The sequence below is a fragment of the Cyanistes caeruleus genome, chromosome 2, assembly GCF_971803275.1.
Source record: "Cyanistes caeruleus chromosome 2, bCyaCae1.hap1.1, whole genome shotgun sequence".
In the NCBI taxonomy this organism is placed as follows: domain Eukaryota; kingdom Metazoa; phylum Chordata; class Aves; order Passeriformes; family Paridae; genus Cyanistes; species Cyanistes caeruleus.
This window is the reverse complement of record NC_141702.1, coordinates 94,682,205-94,702,008: the sequence shown is the minus strand read 5'-3', so window position 1 is coordinate 94,702,008 and position 19,804 is coordinate 94,682,205. Positions and strand designations below refer to the sequence as shown.

The following is a 19,804-nucleotide window of genomic DNA, read 5'->3' as shown; positions in this document are numbered from 1 at the left end:
ATTCCAGAAGTGGCAGTCAGAGACATTTCCACATGTAAATTTCCATTTCCAGTTCTGCCTATGCTTAATACATACCAAATGAGAATATTTACATCTAGAGAATAGTGAAGGCAACTGTAAGATTATCTGCCTTTTCTGACTTCCGTACTAGTCACAGAATGTCAAAAAAGTTAACTATAAACTCATCTCTTTCTTCCACTTCACTACTATTCCTGAGGCAAATGCAGAACTGCAGAATCTATCATAGATGACCCAATCAGCTGAAGACAATTTTTTTTCTATCCCATCTTTAGATGCAAACCCAGAAATTTCAAATAAAAATGCAAGTTTCTTTAGAAAGTAGCATGCTGTCAAGTGTGATCATCAACTCATAATTGACCAGTCTTTAAAACCTTGCACACAATTATTTCATGAAATGAAAATGCCAACACATCTTCAGCTTCATAATGCCAGTGCTGCAACTACCAGTAACCTAGTACCTTGAAAGGGAAAAGAAAATCAAAAACTACTGGCAGTGTGAGCATGGCAAGATGCACAGTAAGATCTACTGCAAACACATTTTTCAGGTATTTTTTTGTTATAATTAGAAATGGAAAAACAATACAAACAGGCAGAAATCAACACCGACTTCCCACACTTTCACTAAACTAGTTTCTTTATTAATTAATAAACAGGGACTAAATTTTTCATATGGTAATATTTGCCATTTATTCTAATAGCAATTTTAACCTTAGTTAAATCATTTGTGAGGTTCTACACTTTTATTTTTAAATACAATTATAAAGCCAAATGAATACCCCGTAAGCAATTAAGATTTTTGTTAGTATGACTTGGAAACTCTGGAATTAGTCAAAGTTCATGAAGAACTACTTGCAGAGAGGTTTAGAGACACAAAATTCTTGCCAACCTGGATTCATGACTTAGAGATTTACATCATAAAAACAACAACGCAGTCAGAATCAGAAAGGATGTCCCAAGGAAAAAAAACCAAAAAACTAAATTCAACAGAAAGAGTATGACTTGAAGGTTCAGCCTTCAAACAGTAAAATGCAAAACTTTTAAAAGCACAATGCCAGCTAGACAAGCCATTACAGTCCAGAGCAACACACAGCCAAGTTTAAAACTTAAGTAAAACAATACATGCTGCCACTGATAAATAGCAGCAGTAGTAATGAGCAAGTATATTCTTTAAGTATCTCCACTGACTCATCCTAACTGGTACCAAACCCCATCAACTGAGGCAGCTGGTTTGCAAAATACTAATGCAGTTTGCATATTTTAGCCAAAGAGGTATTAAATCTGTTAGAATGGACAATGCCTAAGCTATTTGGTTTTATTTTATTAAAAAAGAAAAAAATAAAGCTTTCTCATCATGAATAATCACAACTACCTGGAAACGTGGAAACTTGTGGATCACTTCCACGTTTCCCTCTTGTAGTTCCATTTTAAAACAAATAACATCTTAAAGGCAGCATGGTTCATTACAGACAGTTTAAAAATATACTGTGGAAAGGAGACAGGTATGATCCCTGCTCAGAAAGCACAGTACAATTACACGAGGAAAGTGCATTACCAGATTAAAAACTGACAAAAAACAAGACAATATAACATACCTTAAAAGTACATTTTTATAAGACTTATAAATTCTTAAAAACAAAAAAAAACCCCTTGAAAATGCTAACATGAGCATTCAAAGCAAAATAAAGCATTTAAAGCCTCACCATCAACATATGCAGCAGATCAAACACTCAAAGACAAAATACAGATCAGAACACTCAATTTCCTTGGCTTGATGAACTCATTTCCTGGTTAAACACCAGCCTGAAATTTAGCTTTATTTTGTTTTAATTGGAAGCAACTTACCTGCTTTGCTTATTTCCTGGAAGATTCTTAGTAAAAGAGTTTTAGGGATGCGGCCAGTTTTTCTGATAGTGTTATCCACTTTATTTAATGCCCAGTCAAACTGCCAGGTGGGTCTGGTTTGAACTTCTGAAACGGGTTCTTCTTTAACACTTCCTTCCTCTTGAGGTGCAAGTGTAAGGAACCTTATCTGGTTCACAATATTTCTGCTTGAACAGAAACAAACAAAAATAAAATAAATATTACAATTCTGTGAGTCATTTTGGATCTAGGCTAATCACACAATATCAGAAAAATAATGCACTTCTTGCTGATTAAGTCTCAAAAACACTCCATTTTAAAATAAACAAATATAGGTGATTCATCCCAGTGCCTTTCTACTTAATAAGTCAGTCATACATTTTTTCACAGTGACACGTTTCTCTGAGATTTTCACCTCATGAATTAAATGGTTCAAATATTCCCACAAAAATAAAGTTTTTAGTCATCCAAGTGCTATGAAAGTCTATTGTCCTATTACAGCTAGTCACTAAAGCTCTCATGTTTTGAAAAATCTCAAGAACAGTCACAGACAGATCTTCTAGAACACAGTAAATCAAGGCAGCAAATCATACCTTTCTTGTCAATTAAAATGTACAAGAGCTATCACAGAGGTCAGTGTGTTAAGACAACAATGGTTTAAACACCAACAGGATCATTCCACATTTTACAGAATTGACAATAAGCAGGATGAAGCATCCACCCATTCTGCCATGTAAACCAGACATCAACAGATTTATTTAAACATTTATTGTCTCAAAATAAAATATGACAAGAAGCATAAGGAGAAAGTGTTCTTATTTCCAGCACAGCAATAAAAAAAAAGCTTGGCTTTTTTTTTTTTTTTTTTTTAAAGAACAAGCCGATATACCTAAGAATAAAAAAAAATTGAGTATGTGCCACACCAAGGTTATCAACAGCCTTCATGCAATTTCATGCAGGTGGAATTATCATTACATATAAGCATTTCAGAAAGTCTGTTCTCAACTGTGCTTACAACTGCTTAAAATAAACCAGATGATCCTCCTCCATAATCCTATAAGGAAAAAGGTAATATTTGCTGGGTGGCAAAAACAAAATTCAGCAACTTCTGAAATTGCCCTCCCTCATCACTGCCTCTTCAGACAATTCTTCAGCTAAATTTTTGTAAGCTTTCTAGACTAGTTTAAAAAAACAACCAAGACCCCAAGTTTGTATTCCTTGATGTTACAGGTGCTCTAGGAGTCCTATAAAGTAATGGCTCCAAATTTTGTGAAATGGCAGCCTAAAAGCCAGGAGTGCTGTCATTCTCTACAAAACAATTTCCTGCCTCCAAAGCTTTTTCACAGTCTATCTGCTGGCCGGCTCCTCACCAAACAGTCATAGTTTAAGGCCCAGGGAAAGAACAGTGGAGGAGAAAAGCTTGCTGGTGGCAATTCCATATTTCAGAAGCACTGACAGCAAGCTGCTAAATGGCAGAGAAATCATCCCTGGGGTACAAAATACAGACTGGTGGTTTACCATTTGGTTGCCTCTTGTGAGCAGAAAGCAGCCCAAAAGACCAGCTTATCCCTTGCTGTTTGAAATCTTGATTTGGTAACTCAGCAGGCCATAAACTCTAGACGCAGCCTGAAGCAGAACCTCTTTCCTAATGGAGCCATGACAACAGTTTAAGAGACAATATTTGTTTTTTTAAAAATCCTTTAATAATGAAGAACATTGGTAGTATTTGGCATTACATTTTTCAAGAACACGATTTTTACATTGCCCTATCTTCTAAAGTTTCTCCTGAAGAATATTCCAGACCCCAGCTAACTATCTGCATGGTATTTCACTAGTGAAAGGATAAAGAAAGAATTGAAGTAGGAAAAAAAGACTTACAAAAAAGGACAGATCCCCTCCATCAGTCTGAGTTCCACTTCCTGACAGATGCAAGTTCCCACCAATCCCTTTGGGCTAGCTCTCATTTTATTCAGATCCCTCTGTGAGTTTATTTTACTCACTGAGCACACTACCAATTTATCTACTTCTACAAAAAAGTAAAATTACTGTTCCATCAGGTGAGAGTGGAAACAGCTCACAATGTCCACAACCCATCAGAATTCAGCAGGAATGAAAAGAAACTGAGAAAGGAAAGGTACCTAAAATCAGAGAAACTAGAAATAAAAACAAACAAACAAAAAAGGAAAAAAAGCTCTGGAACACTACTTTTCATGGTAAGCACCTTGTCAGATTAACATCAAACTTTTTTGTTGCTACAAGAAATGCCATGACTCACTAAAAGTATTCCCCAAGGGCGCCATTTTCCCCAATTCTTTCCCCTACTTTTCATCTTCTCCTTCTATTGCCTGTTATAACCAAACACAGGGTACTTTTGGAAAACAGAAATCGTTAGACTAATCAGCATAAAATCCAGTAGCACAAGGTAAGAATAACAGTAAAATACTAAATTTTAACTCCTCCAGGATTTAACAAACAAGTGATATGCCTATAACTTAAGTAACTCCTTAGTAACATATAAATAGCAATACTCAACTTTGAGCTAGCCAGTGGACAGCTAGAAGAATGAAACTGTAGTGCCTGCAAGTTCTTTATCTTTTTCTCAAAGATATAAATTTAAAAAAAAGAAAATGGTATCATCCAATTTTATATACCCATTAAAAGAGCTACTTGAAAATTTTTCAGAATGCTTCCAGAAATGTTAGAAAAATGCTATGGAAGCTGCAGCAACACAGGGCTATATTTGTAGCACAGAAATTTATTCTTTAAATTCCACTAACAATCAAAGCACAAGTGGACAAAACTCTTGTGCTTCAGATTAGAACTGCCTTCCCCTGTAGAAACCTGCTAATGTTTTACAGTATTTTTCAAATTATTGAACAGTATCTTATGACATACAGCACACTTCTAACCAAAAACAAATTGGTATCTACAGTTCTTAAGTCCTGCACTGTTTTAAGAAAGCCATCTTTGTAAGATTCTCCACACCAGAAGTCACATATATTTTAAAGTAGTTTAAAAGTATTATAAAGTAGCGCCATCAGATGAAGTGTAAAGATAAAAAAATAAGTATGATGAAAAGATAAGTATGTGCATGGTCAACATAAGCTGGTTAACAGCACAAGAAGACTCTATAAAGTTTCACTTGCTACTAAACTCTCCTATTTAGCATGATGCTATTTGTAACACAAGTTTAGAATATTATACGGTACCAATTTCTACAGTTGCACACTTTAAAACACTATACACTTAAAATGGAAGTGTTATTTTTTTACAGTAACTTCACCTTCTGAAAGGTGAGCAGAATTGGGCATTTCTATTTACACGCCCCCCCAATATTACCAAATATGGTACTGGTGCTCCTGTTAATTTATACAGATTAAAGACATTTAAAGGAATGGAAATATGAGAGTCTGAGCTTCATTTTGAGACAGAGAAATAAAAACTGTATGAAATTATAAAACAACCTGAGGAACTTGGACTTTCACTGGCATCCACCTAAACTATCATCATCAATCTGTAATATGTTTGGTGTAATACTCAGGTGTACCTCACCAAATGTAGGCCTTTAGCATCTGAATCGATTACACTTTTAGCACTATTTAAGGTGCTGTGTAATGTTAAGCCAATCCCATAATAAGAATCTGTTAAATATAACTGTGGCTTCAAAAGCTGGATGAAGCTGCAGCATCTACTATTTTGAATCTGGTATGTAGCATTACTAATCAACTAAGAACTCAAAAAAAGCCAAACCAAAAAGACCAAAAAAGAGCTCACTATTTTATAAGATGAAAGATTGAGCAGACCAGAAAGCTTCCAAAAAAAGATACAAACTTTAAAAATTAAGGGACACAGCATTAGGTTTCATTTCATGCAACCAGGCAAAGAACACAGTAGACAACATAGTGAAGGTTTATACTTATAGGACAACCTCCCTATGAAACACAAGAAGAAGCCAGCAAAACAAGGCAATTATCCATGCATCAGGAATCTTTAGTTTTCAGAAATTGAAAAACAACACACAATTAAGAAGAGTAGGAAAAAAAACAAGGATAAAAATCATTAACCATTTTGGTCAGGAAGTGACCTAAAAAGGCAGCAAGAAGGGCTGCTAAATTTAATAAAGATGATTTTAGAAATTACTTCTTCGCAGGGAAAAAATGACAGCTCATACACTGTTTGGCTTTCAAGGAAAGTTAATTGCAAGCATCCTCTGTAAATTTTAACTATCATTACTAATTTTAACAAGGAGATGGGGGTGTACGTGAGAACACAGAAGAATGACTCAAATAATTCCTGACAACATTAGGCTATATTGAAGGCAAAATACTGGACCTTACTCAAACTCCAGTTCTTTGGATTTACTCTGAAAAATTCTTGGAACTTTTGGGAAAAACAGAAGCCAAATTAAAAAAAATAGTGATTGATGTAGAAGCTTTTGGCACCACTTTACCTGACAACCAGTTCAAAGACATACAATGTACTTCTAGTTTCAAAATATGGGTGCAGTAGTTGTGTAAACAAAAATTTTAAGTATGTATACAAAATTAAAATGTGAGTCCTTGCAGAACTAGGAATATTGTCAGAGAGTCTGAAGCTATCTCCTGACCCAACTAGGAAATGACTGGCACAATGCATGTGCAATTATACTTTCAATACAGACCACAAGAAGTTGTATGTTTTGGACAAAACACAAATTCAGAAATTTATAGTGGGGTAAAACTGGCTAAGCAGAACAGCCCAGAGAGTACTGAAAATGAGGCACTGCTAAGCATGAAACGTCGCACAGCAAAAAGACTTCAAATTCTCAACTCCTAAAAACAGGAACATAGCTCAAATACAGATAGTGATCTCTTCAGCATGGTGTGTTTATTCAGGGAAAAAAACAAGCATAAAAGACCAAAGGATTCATCTATCCCATCCCACTCTCCAAACAGAAACAACTGAACCTAATCCATTAGGAATTACACAACCAATACTAATCGTTGTAAAATTAATTGTAATGAAATATGTGAATGGGATACTTCAGTCAAGCTTTCTCATTTGGAAGCTTCTAAAGATTAGGAGGAGGGGAAAATCTATCATGCATGATCTTGATATTTCTGATCCTGCCTCAGTACGAGATGTTTGATTATGCAGTTTTACGATGTCATTATATTTTCTCAATTATTTAAATTAACTTTTTTCAGACTTAAATGCTATGCTACACAACAAAACATACACTTCCCCAAGAGCTGCAATGAGTTCCAAGTATTTACTTTCACCAATTACCTTCAGGTGGCATTTTAAGATTTTCTTTATGTGAAACATTTAATTTGCAACCATGTAAAGCTGCACAGTAAATTCTGGATCTGTTTGAATGAGCAATCTGGTTCTTCCCAAAAACTATGCTTCAGAACTGGGAGAAACTCAAAAGGATATACTGAGCCCTATGAATGATCTCTCTCCAACTCCCACAATCACAAGATTAGAAGTAGCCTTCAGATACTGAAGCCTGTACACCATGCTCATTTTTGTCTCTACAGCTGCAGACCTCGCCCACAAATGAATGCTTAACTGTGCATTTGTAATCCCAGAATAAGTGGTTTAGCTCCAGTTTAGCTTACAACATGGGGAAAGCAGCTGAAGATAAACTCATAGATAAACTGATGCAGAGATGAAGTGTGCATGGAGAAATTTATACCAAGTCAAACAGTAAAATTCTTCTGTTTACAGTTTAAGGAGGATTCTCAGTGCTGTAGGAGGATTCTCAGTGCTGTACCCACATACTAACGTCTTCCACATTGCTAGAGCAGACTTAACGTAGTGCCTCTAATTTCCTATAGGAATGTATCTTACACAGCAGCTTGGGTAAAAAAAGTCCCATCTTTCCCAAAACTCAAAAAGTAGGTGATGCTCATGTTTTCCATCACAGCAGCAGAAGGGTTATTTTCTGTAAAACTCTTCCAAATTCCAAACAATTCCAAACATTTTAAAAAAAATTGTATTTATATATTTAGCCATATATTTATTCATATATTATTTATATTTGTCTAAATATATGACGATAACCACATTTAATTATAACTACTAGATATTTTTCTCCCTTTATCAGAGCCACAATAAGGCAGTTGCTGTGCTTTTTCTATAAAAAGTATTTAATATTTTGTTCTTTCTAAACTAAATAGGCAAAAACTGCATGAAATAGTTCTCAAAGTCACGATCAAAGTATAACGGCAAACTTAAGTGAGTTAGAATTCATTAGTGTACATAAAAGCACTCCAGATCTAACACTAAATTCAGTAAACGTAACGCTAAATATACTACCCAAGATCCCAGCATGATACACATGACTGCTAAAACAGTATTTGTACTGGTAGCTGTGATCAGCTATACAAAAAGGTCACAACATACAGGCCACTATATAGTTGTTTCAATGAGATAAAGCAGGAGAAAAATTAGCAAGAGAGAAAAATTAACGTCTTTTCATGTAGACTGACAAACCTCGCGTTTCTTGGAGAATATCTAAAGAATTGCCTAAGCGATTCATAAGAGAAAACCTTTGCTTTGTACTACACTTAGCTTCTTAAGAAAAAACATCACTCAAAAAGGGTGTCAAGCAGTGCAATAGGCTACCCAGGGAACTGTCACCTTCCCTGGAAGTGTCCAAAAGATGGGCAGATGAAGTACCTGGGGACAAGTGGTGAAGTCCACCACTTAGTGGTGAAGTTGGCACTGTCAGTCAACTGTTGGACTTGATTATCTTAGGGATCTTTTCCAACCTTAACACCTCTAAGGTCTGTGGTTTCTTGGAAAGTATCCAGGCATTTTATATCCATCACTAAAACACTTAAAGCAACAACAACAGTGGAGCTTGTGTAACTTTACTACAACAGAGTATTATGAAAAGCAAGTCTATGCCTTCTCTGCATTTGAAGATCCCTTCTCCTATCATTTTGCTAATGTAACTAAGCATTCAGTTCTACATTTTTTGTCCATTGGTAATAGATTGCAGAGTATGACAGTGAATAGCCAAAAAAGAATTCATTTGCAACTAATCTAAAAAAAAACCTAAAATACGCCATTCACTAAGCCATGAATCATTTGGGTCTTTAATTTATGACTTAATCAAATCCATCTCCCCCACCCCCAATCTGAAACCTTTTTGAAAAGGATAATTTGCTCTCCCATCTTACCAACATACTTGAAACACAGCACAATGGATCAAAAGGCAAGAGTTATTTATTGCAAGTATCTTCTGTGCTGGTTTTGCCTGAGTTAATTTTCTTCAAAGTGGCAAGTATGGGACAGTCTTTTGGATTTATGCTGAATACAGTTTTGAAAACACAGAGACAAGCTTGTGAGAGAGCAGGGTCCTGGCAGGCCCTTTGGGGAGCCCACAGTGGAGCAGGTCTGCCAGCTTGATTTCATTTTGTTATTGTATTGATTCTCCTTGATTTTTCTCCTCGGCTATACCATGATCTATATGCTTTAGCAGCCTAACTGCTCTCCTTCCATGATTTAGAGCCAGACAAGGCGGCCAGCAACAGGAGGGTGTCAAAAGAACGGGGACAACATCCTTTTTCGGAGCACTAACTTTCCCACAGCAGAAAGCTGTAACATCAAATCATAACATCATCACCTACAGTATGCTGAAAAAGGTCCCTCCAAAGATATCCTGATGTTAACTCAAAAATCTACTCTAAACACTTGTCAGTGGAGAGGTTTGTTGCACCATTCTTGACACTCAGATACTAACAGCAAATTGAGGCTTTTTTCCCCTAGTGAAGCTTCTACAAGTTCCAGTAAACCATTTGTACCACATATAAATCAGCACACTCCTGAAGTCTGCTCTTGTAGATACAAGTTTGTTGTATGGGTCTGCCAGTTGATCTTTAATAAAACTACATGGCAGGAGAGTGATGACATGTAAGTCAACACATTTCATGTTTCATAGCAGAGGTGCCCAAGTGAAAGATTAAATTTGTCTTAAATCTGACTTGCTATGAAATGCTTCTCAACCATTAGGACATGCATCTACTATCCTAACTCATTTCTCAAAGCAGCTTAGATTAAAATCAAAGCAATAATGATGTTTTGATAAAACCTCAGCTTGAATGTGATGCTTGCTCTTTCACATCTCTAAAGAAGTTAACAGATTTGCAACTTTTCTGTAACTGTTACTGTAATAGTAGTCACAGACTTGCCTCTGAACTGACTTTATGATGTTCAATGCTAAAGTGACTATACCAAGTACATGGAAACAAAGTTATTTTCACAATTTTCTTGCAAAATGCTAGATTATTCCTGTTTGTTTCTTTAATCTTAAAACTGGGTGTGTCCTTCCCTACTATTCCAAAATAGACTGCATTTCATTCTCAAAATAATCTTGAGACCTGAACAGCAAGTAGAGGAAGCAAAAATGTTGTTCCTTTGCCAGTCTAGTTCTTCAAAGGAGGAAGTTCCAGAAAATAAGGCTTAAGTAAAATAAATAAAAAAATAATTAAAATACTAAAGACAAAAAAAATAACTCATATGCCTAATACATGAAATTTCAGTTTGTAAGTATTACCTCTGCTTTACACTTAGGCTCTAGATCATCACCTGTGCTCTAGGACACCTAAACACACAGTAGTGTGACAGGGAGATTTTAAGTGAAAACTTAGGAATGAAATTACTGGACAGGAGGAAGATACAAGAAGTCTCAAGAGAGTTCTTAGCATGACCATTGAACAATGCCACATATGACCAAATTTGTATCTGAAATGAAGTATAATTTGGTGTAAGAAAAACGTATTGGGAGGGAAACAACCAATAAGCCCAGCAGTAAGAACCAAAATATCATCAGATAGAGCACTTTTAAAGTTCTTTCTAGAAATGGAGTCCTGGGTTCGAAAAAACAGTTAGTCCTTCCCCAAGTCACACATGAATTTCAGTGAATATTATTTCTCACAACAAACAAATTTAGAGAATTAAGCTCCTGGCTGAGTAAAACAAAACTCAGTTACTAGAAAGAAGAAAGGTTTATTGATAATTTGTAGCTAGCTAAATGTGAGGTTCTGTTGCCAACCATAAATCAGGTATTCCTGGTTCCTGGTCCTTCCCAAACTAGTCTACTCCATACTTCACACCAACTTTAGCATTTCTTGGCATCTGATACACTTCAATAATTAAAAACCACAAAAAACTATTTTTTTTTTTTAGATAAGACTTTGGCCAGGCTACCAATAAAATAGCGCTAAAGTAGGACTAATAAGCACTGACAGTAGGGAAATTAGCAATGATGTCCTTATTTTGACAGTGAGACTTCCCTCTAGGAGTTCACTATTTCTGACTCTTGTCTTTTCCCATCCCTTCTTCTGAATGAGCTCTGGAACTCACCAAGTCCTTTGCTGAACATATTTATCTATTTGAAATGGCAAAAAACTGTTACGGTTTTCTACCAGGAATTAAGTTACGTTGACTTAGAGGGAGCACCTAAGATATGACATAAGAGACAGAACAACTTGAGCAGCACTCAATCCTTATATCAGCTCATAAATCTGTATGTGTCTCTCATATGTTAATGTCTCTAAACTTCCTGCAGGGCACCAACCACGTGTGTTATCAAAACTGCAGCCAGGATGCACACAGGTGAGTAGGACAGGCTGAGCTTTCCACCATACCTGTGTGACGGAAGGGAGAGAAAACCATGGCAAAATAATTAAGCTGCGCCTCCTCACGAGACACAGCAGAGTCTGAGGGCACGAAGAGGAAGCCCAGATCCCAACTGTGCAGCTACTCAGTCACAGAAACACCGACTTATTTAAGTTGCAAAAAACCTCCAAGATCACCGAGTCCGACTTGTGACCGATCACCGCCTTGTCAACTATAACCAGAACATCAAACGCCACGTCCAGTCATTTCTTGAACGCCTCCAGGAACAATAACTCCACTCCACCACTGCTTATCTCCTCTATCCCCTCTCCCTCGACTCCCTCTCCACACGGCGTGTTCCCGCAGAGCCGTGTGTCACCCGGAGGTCAGGGTTCTGCTCTGAGCCCAGCGTGGCGGAAAACGTGGGCAGCCCAGGCGCTGAAGGCAGCGGGCCTCCCGCATGGCCTTTGCCCTGCGCTCACCCGGAGGTCACGCACACACGGTGAGGCCGCCGGGCCGGTCTGGGGTGAGCGCTGCCTCAGAGCCCCCGGGGCAGCCTCTGCGGGCGGCGCCGCAGGGCCCGGCGGCATGGCCGGCAGTGCCCTTGGGCATGCGGAGCGCAGCCTCAGACGGCCCCGCCAACCCTACCGGGCAGCGCGGCGGCGCGGCGTCTCACCTGGAGGGACCGGGGAGCGGGGCGGGAGCGGCGGGCGGCCGGAGGAGCGGCGGGAGCAGCGGCGGGAGGCGAGGGCGCAGCGCCCGGAGGCGCCCGGCGGAGCTCAGCAGCGCGGCCATGACCGTCCGCAGCACGTGAGCCGCGCGCCGGCGCTGCGCCGCCGCCGGCACCATGTGATGGGGGCGAACCATTCCCCTCAGGGGGGAAGCGCTGGGCTCGGCCTCAGATAGGGCCGGCTCAGGAGCCAGCGCGCTGTTATTCCCACCCCATGCTGTCGATGGGCCGTTCCACGCAGGCCCGGGTTGGGCCGCCCGGCAGCCAACCGGGGGTGGCCCCGGCGGAAGGCGGGCGCGCGGGAGGAAGCGGCGGGAAGCGCTTGGTTTCCTGACGGGCTCTCCTGGGAGTTCTTCCGTGCCGCTCCGCGGGATGTGCTGGCCGTGCCTGCCTGGCTCTCCCGGTCTGCCCACCCAAGTGCTGCTTCCCTGCAGCCCGGCGGTAGCCGCCGCTTCTTGGCTGCCCCTGAGGTGTTCAGAGCGAAAGGGGAGCTGGTGCCGCGCACGCGCGGCCAAAAAAAAAAAAAAAAAAAAAAAAACCAAAAAAAATCCCTCATACGATTCCGACCGATTAATGGGAATAAACGGTGTCTTGCCCTCGCCGCTGGCCCTCGTGTACGCCAGGGAAGCCATGGGGAGTTGGGCTGGGAAAGCTGCCGGTCGCTATCAGCATTTCCACTGAAGTCATCGCCTGGGAGTGACGGGCAGAGAGACGAACTTTATTGAACCAAATATCAACAGTAAATCTCTGCCTGAGCTTGCATGTATTTACTAAGATGCCACCTGAATTGATGCTTCGTTTTAGCGTCCAAGTAAACCTGATTGCTATGACACAAAACATTAAGTAAGGTACTTAGAAATTAAATGCATCTTTTCATGAAAAAACTATCATTATTTTTGCTGTAACTTGCAAATAATTACTCTAAGGGCAGATCAACTACGACCAGCCATTTCCAGTTGCACTTTACTTGGAAAGACGTGTCTCATCATCAAGATGCAAAAGGCTCAGTTTTTAGAAGTTATGTACGCTCATTTTTGTTATTTATCGAAGTCCTGGATGGTCAACACTGCTCACTGAGGAATAAGTTACGGCTAGTAAGACAATATTTGCAATGTTACTGCTTATCATGGCTTTTGCTCTATCAGTGTTACAGCATTTAATGGAATACAGAGTTCAGACTTGAGAGAAAAGCTAAAGTCTTTACAAATAACTTGGGTGAAGTTGTGGGTGTTGACGTCATTGAAATAGGTCTTAATGTCTCTACTAACTTTAGACAGCAGGTTTGTTGCAGAGCCCAGACAGCTTTGCTCTTGAAACAGACAATTCAAGGGGTAAAATAATAGGTTCGATGGGGGGAATATGTGGTAGGTAGTTTGGGAAGGCTGTACCTTCCTCGTACCTCAGCCAATGGGGGAAGGAAGAGGGCAACATGTGGCTGGGAGTTAGAATAAAAGGAGACTGCACCCTCCAAAACCTCGGGAGAGAAAACCCCGTGGGCATGTGCCCCAGTGGACTGTCTCCGTTTATTCTAATAAAGTTGAAGGACTCCTCTGTCTCCTTTTCAGACATAAACATCTGTCATTTGTGGATTTTCCTGACAATCTGGGCTCATCCGGGATCCTTCCACCATCGGGATCTGGCACACCACAAGAGGAGCTGGCAGTGTGCCTCACCCGGTGTGGGTGACCAGCTCCCTTCAGTGCTAGCTGGCACTGGGCAATTGACTGGGTTCCCAAGACTGTCCAGGAGACAGGGCTGTCCATGAAGAGTCCAAAGGATATGGACGCTCAGAGGGGGCAGTAAGGAAAAGTCAAGAAAGGGGACTCAGGAAATTTCACCAGTGAGTACAGCTTCAGGGAGTAAAACAGGTAGGATGCCCAGGGTGGGCAACAAAGGAGAGTCAGAAAAGAGTCTCAACTAATAGGGATGGCAATCCCAAAATACCTCTGAAGAGTCCTTTGGGAGAATGGAGAATGTTGAGATGGTTTGTACATTCTCCCGGAGGTAATCAAGGATATGGATGCCCAGAGGGGGCAATAAGAGGCACTGAGAAAGGGTCTCAGCAACCCATGCCCAGAGGGGGCAATATGGTGTTAGTCTGGAAAAGGATTGGTTGAAGGGAAGTCTGGAGAAATATGGTTAAAGCAAATAGCAGTGTGAGGCTATGTGATAAGGAAACTACAATGTGTACAATGAAAGTTCTCTGCCTTGTCTTCAAAATCTGCAGTCTAATACATGGCCAGTTGCAAGTGTTTTGTATTCCCAACTTCCAGGAGAGGGAAAGCAGGGAGGTATTGTTCCTACATCCCCACCCCTCCCCAGGCCATTATGGAGCCAGAATGGAAGATTTGGGTTTGTCTGCTCGCTACTTGGGACTTAAGGGGGTTTCTGTATCATGAGGAGTGCCAAAGGCCAGGTGTGAGAGTACAGGACTGGCAGCACGGGCTGGGACCTGTGGGGAAGATGCAGGACTGAGCGGAGGCTGTGGGACAGCTGGGGCTCAGCACCAGGCAGTGCCCAACGCCACCACCCCCACATGCAGCAGCTGTAGTGGCCCCCTGGCTCCGTGAGGCCGCGGGATATTCCATCCACCTGCCCATCCCTGTGGCACCATCGGCTGTGCCCACACACTGAGTGCTTTACAGAGCTTGTGGTGCTGGGAGAGCAGCCCGGGGGCCTGGACAGGTGTGCTGTGGGGGTGTGTGGGCACTGGGACTGGACAGGGAGCAGCTTTGATGTGCAGTGTTAGGTACAGTGACCAGCTTTGGTATATGGTGTAAGAGACAATGTGTCACCAAAGCCTGGCCTGATATAAGAAGGATTTTGTTTGAGTCACTGGGGAAGCAAGTAATTTTGCAAAGAATTTGGTGGCTGTGGGTAAGAGCCACCAAATTTTTTTGATTAGAAAGGCATCTCAGGTATATGAAAGAAGGGATGAAGAAAAGGTAAAGATACAGGCAAGGATAAAGTTGCAGGACTCTTCTGTTTCCTTTTTGGACATAAACTTCTGATGTTTGTGGATTTTCCAGACAGTCTTAATGAGGATTTACCCAAGTACCCTAAAGCTCACTATTAGGCTGGGTTAGGTATGTGCCCACCAACCCTGATGAGGGAGTAGAACTCCTGAGAGCTCACTTTAGTGAAACAATATAAAAATACCTACATTGTATACAAAAAGAACCAGAAATGATACAGCAGAGGATTGTGTCTAAGTTTGAAAGTCGGGTGTCTGCAGAGGAAGGCGGGAGCCTCCTTTGGAACAGAGAATATGACCCCTTCCCTCTGAATTATTATAACTTTGAAATTAAGGGGCTTTCAGGCAAAGATATGGGAAGAGGAGTAACAGTTCTTTACTAATATGTGTATGTAAAACAAGGCAAGCAAACAATAGCTGTCGAGTTTCCACGGGGTTTCTGATAATATTTCCAGGTCTCAAAGAGACACAAGCAGTTGATGGTTACTAGAAAGGTATTTATTGTATAAAAGCATTAATCTTAAAGGAAAGGAGTTCAGAGAGTTGAAGTCTTTGCTAAAAGCTTTTGGCAAAAAGTCCCGAGTTCTGAGCAGCAGCTCTCTGGTATAAGGTCCCGATGTTCAGGGTAGCAGCTTCTCAGCGTGGAGTTCTGTTGTCTTGAGCCGCAAAAGCAGTTGGTGATGATGATGGTGCTGCGCTTTTTCTTCAGATGTTTTTTTTTTCTTCTCTCAGTCGTTCTTCTCCGATCCCCAATACAGGGGATTAAATTCATAAATCATCTAATCAGCTAAAAACACCCTTCTAAACAATACTTTCTACACCAGTCTGAACTTAATTCTAACATGCAAAAGCAATGTTCTTTTAACATAAATTTTACGTATAGGGTATTATCTGTTTATGTGAATAATCCTATCTGTTCTTTCTTAAGAAAGCAAACTATTGTTTTCATTATGTCTAGAGCTAAGTTGAATCTTATTATGAAGGGTATTTTCACTGAACTTTAAACTGGATAATAAGGCTTTTCACTAGCTAACACAGAGCACTTAAGCTATATTTTTACTTACTTAAAACTAACACTTTCACTCTAAATTTATAGTTTAATATATTTTAATTCTTTTCTATCTCTGAGAAGCTCAGAGAGGCTTTTATTTTGGATTCCAACAAACAACAATGGCAGCAACAATGAACGAGAACAGAAAGCCCAATGAACAGTCCCTTCCTGCCCTATAAGCACACCCCCTTTAGAGCAGGGCCGGCAGGGGCGCCGCTGGCTCCCGGCAGGGAAAGTGCGATTACTCCCCCACGCCTGCAGGGGGAGCACTGGCGGGCCGCATCTCCCTCACGCGGTAATGGGGGCTGGGCTGGATGGTAAACATGGGCTGCAGGCAGGGTGGGCTCACCCCGGGTAGCAGAAACTCAGCATCTGTGGCAGGAGCCATAGAGTGTCCCAGCACGCAGGGGGTGCAAGGCTACAGTGTAGCAAAAACCCCAGAGCAAGTGGCAGAGAAATGACGCGGCTGGGCAGCAGCAGCCCGGCTCCCAGACGGGGCCAGGAGGGGCTTCCTTGGAGGGGGAAAAGGTTTGGGGTACTGGGGTTTCCCCTGAGGCACCCGAGCAGATGGTGAAAAGGTCCTTTTTTAATGGTGTAGGGTGTTAATAAGGTCCCAGTTCAATGACTGCTCCCACAAGTGATATGGGAAACATGTATGCTTATGAAAATTCAGAATTTTAGAAGCATACAAAATGCTTAAGCAGGTGGAGGGAAACAGAAATACAGCTTATTTTAAAGGTCGAAACAACTTGTTACAAGAACACATAGGAATATAACTTGTTAGGTAGAAACAACTTGTAAGAGAACACATAGGAATTTAGTTGCTAAGTAAGGGCTATATAGGTAAGATGTATATTGTGAAAACTCAGTAAAGCAAAACTTAGGTAATGTGAAAAGCCAATAAAGCAGAGCCTGTGGTTCTGTGCTGAAGACAGCAAAAACCAGGCTCCTGATTTTGACCAGGGCAAACTGACCTGGGAGAAAGTCAAACCTCCACTGCGCTTGTCCAGAGACAGGGGTCAAACAGCGAACACTGAGCAAGACATCTTTACTTCATGAGAAGACCACCGCTCGTGACCACCAGGAGGCATGGCACTCCGGAACACTAATTATAGTATGAGGAGCAAGAAGGTGGAGAATGAGCAGGGAATGGGTAGGCAGGGATGTGTGGGCTTGTGCAATCAATGTGTATTTAAACCTGAAACTTGTCTCGATCAGGTACGCATGTATGGTGGGTGATCCCCCATGCATCCCTGAAGCTGTCAGCTGCTGGAAATAAAGCATATCACTTCTTCCGCAACTCACAAGCAGAGCTGCACTCCTGGTAGAAGAAAGCAGGGGGAGACAGAACCCAGCAGTGGTGGTGAAATCTCCCCACAGTGACTACAGACTGTTTCCCCTCCAAATGCCAAGAGAGCAAGAACACCGGGAGCTGCTCCAGCCCCTTTCCTCCCAGCCCAAATCTGGCGGCATCTCTGCCCCGCCAAGCTAAACCCCCCTCAGCTAAGAGAAAAGCTGTCCACACCCTTCCCACGACAACTTCTTCTGTATCTCTTAAGTATTGGTCATTTTTGTCTCCTAGCAACATATGGAAGAAAATTCCCAGAGAGAAAGAAACAAAGGGGAAAACTCTAAACCTCAACAGACTGGAAGATAGAAAAAAAAAAATTGATTTGACGTTATTTAGCAGAGCAGTAAGTTCTCATTACTGAGACTTCACTGCTGCTGAATCAATAAAGAACATTTTAAGAAGTCTTTTAAAAGGAGAACACTGGCCAAATATTTAGAAGAATATTTAGAAACTAACCAATAATTCCTCCAAAGGATGAAGAAAGAGCAAAAGTTTTTGTTTGATAATACAGTTGGTGGATAACTGTGTGAAAAACGAGGTTCACTCTCCTGATAAATTTTAAAAGGTTTAATATAAACAAAAAGACAATAGAAGACAAAGATAGTAAAGCAAAGAGTTAAAACAGCCAGGTGCTTGGCTCTGTGCCAAGAGCACACCTGGTGTCTTGGGAACACCCTTTATATACTAGTCCTACTGCATGGACTTCATGCATATTCAAACTTTTCCAGGAACGGTTTTGCATGGCCACTCCTTGGGTCTGCCTTTTTAGAGCATGTGTATTTCTTGGCTTTGTGGTTTTAATTCCTTTCTTATCATCTTTTAATTTGGGCTTTGGCTCCTTCTTACACAGGTGATGAGTGTTAATAGCAGCCTGGGCCCCATTATCTGCTCACGAGGTTATCTTAATTAAGCAGACAGTTCAAACATTGACTATAACAATAGAGCCCTTTTAACATTATACATATAACATTCATCTTAATACTTGCAAAAAGCCAACATCACAATATGCACTTATAACAACCGGATCTGAAATGAAATGTTGTTCAAAGAAATTCTGTCTTTTCACTGCTGAGAAGTCATAGACATGATTCCTCTTCACAGGTAATGACAACTACTTGGTTGATGTGAAAAGGAAAAGAAGCCCTGGGAAATTAATTAAAAATGTGATTTAGCTGAAACAGTAGACTTAGGAAATTATATTTCCTGAAGTTCTCTGGATGAGAAGGTCTAGATCACTTTTATCAAGATCTGAAAATGAGAAAAACTTTAATCCGTAAATTGAGACATAATGTTTATGGAGTCTAGGTGAGGGTTTCAGCTCTTTGGATGAAGAAGATGAGATGAGTATTAGGTATGTTATTTGTGGAGAAAAAAATATTAGCCTTTTTATACAAAAATCTAGAGAAAGCAGTAGTAGTTGTTGAGAAGATTTTTCCCTGCAGACACATTCCATGGATTACATACTCTAAAAGTCTTGGCCTGATTCACTCTGCTCAAGGAATTTATTCCCATCATTAAAATAATTACCCCTGGAGATAATAATTAAACGGTTATGTTCCTAGGCTCTGGAACTATGTCTCTGGTATTGAATTTCTATTCTCTACAATTGTTTCAGCCTATGCCAGACAATTGCCTGGCACAGTGTGAGGCATTTGCATCAACAGCTTGGGACCGTTGCCAGTAGGTGGTTTGGAGATGGCCATACTATGCCGGAGAGTGGGAAGATTTAAAAGCAAGGATTCTGGCCAAATTCTTTCAGTCATCTGCATGCTACCTCTACTGGAACTCATAAATTGTCTTACAGTTTCTGCTAATTCCAGTGAGAATTTATCATAAACACTTATTATTAACTTTTAAAATGGAGTTAAATGTGTCATAGAAATTTCAAAAACAAGAGTTATAATGACATGGGTAATTAGAGTTTTCCTCATTTACTGTTCTGTCCTTCAAATAAAACCCTGTATGTACAAAGCATCTAATAAAACTAGCTTATACCACACTTGGCTTTGGAAACTTGGAAAATCCAAAGTTAAAATTATGCTATGAATGCATCTGCAGAATCTCAGTGTAAAACTTCTGGAGTGAATGATCCAGGTCGTGTCAAAGTGAAGAAAACATAAGAGAACATGCAGAAGAGAATCAGAGTTGGCCTAGGACTATTGCCAGTAGGCAGTTTGGATGTGGCTGCTGTGTGTCAGGGCTAGA

The 19,804-nt window shown here is 40.5% G+C and overlaps 1 protein-coding gene and 1 long non-coding RNA gene across 3 annotated transcripts in view; one reads left to right on the top strand and one right to left on the bottom strand.

The window, feature by feature from the left end:
- Window positions 1-12,855, bottom strand: part of LRPPRC (leucine rich pentatricopeptide repeat containing) — an 86,807-nt gene extending 73,952 nt beyond the window's left edge. Inside the window, exons 1-2 of one of the 2 annotated variants that reach the window (XM_023922757.2) lie at window positions 12,170-12,855; window positions 1,864-2,069 (exon numbers count right to left, since the gene is read on the bottom strand). In XM_023922757.2, the coding sequence (XP_023778525.2) occupies window positions 1,864-2,069; window positions 12,170-12,855 (892 nt within the window). The remainder of the gene's footprint in view (window positions 1-1,863; window positions 2,070-12,169) is intronic. The other variant, XM_086878439.1, reaches the window with a different exon arrangement.
- A 3,841-nt stretch (window positions 12,856-16,696) lies between these two features.
- LOC147655012 (uncharacterized) lies at window positions 16,697-19,596 on the top strand. The gene is made up of 2 exons (XR_015283655.1): window positions 16,697-17,379; window positions 17,467-19,596. It is a non-coding gene; the product is annotated as an uncharacterized LOC147655012 (long non-coding RNA).
- Window positions 19,597-19,804: the final 208 nt, after the last annotated feature.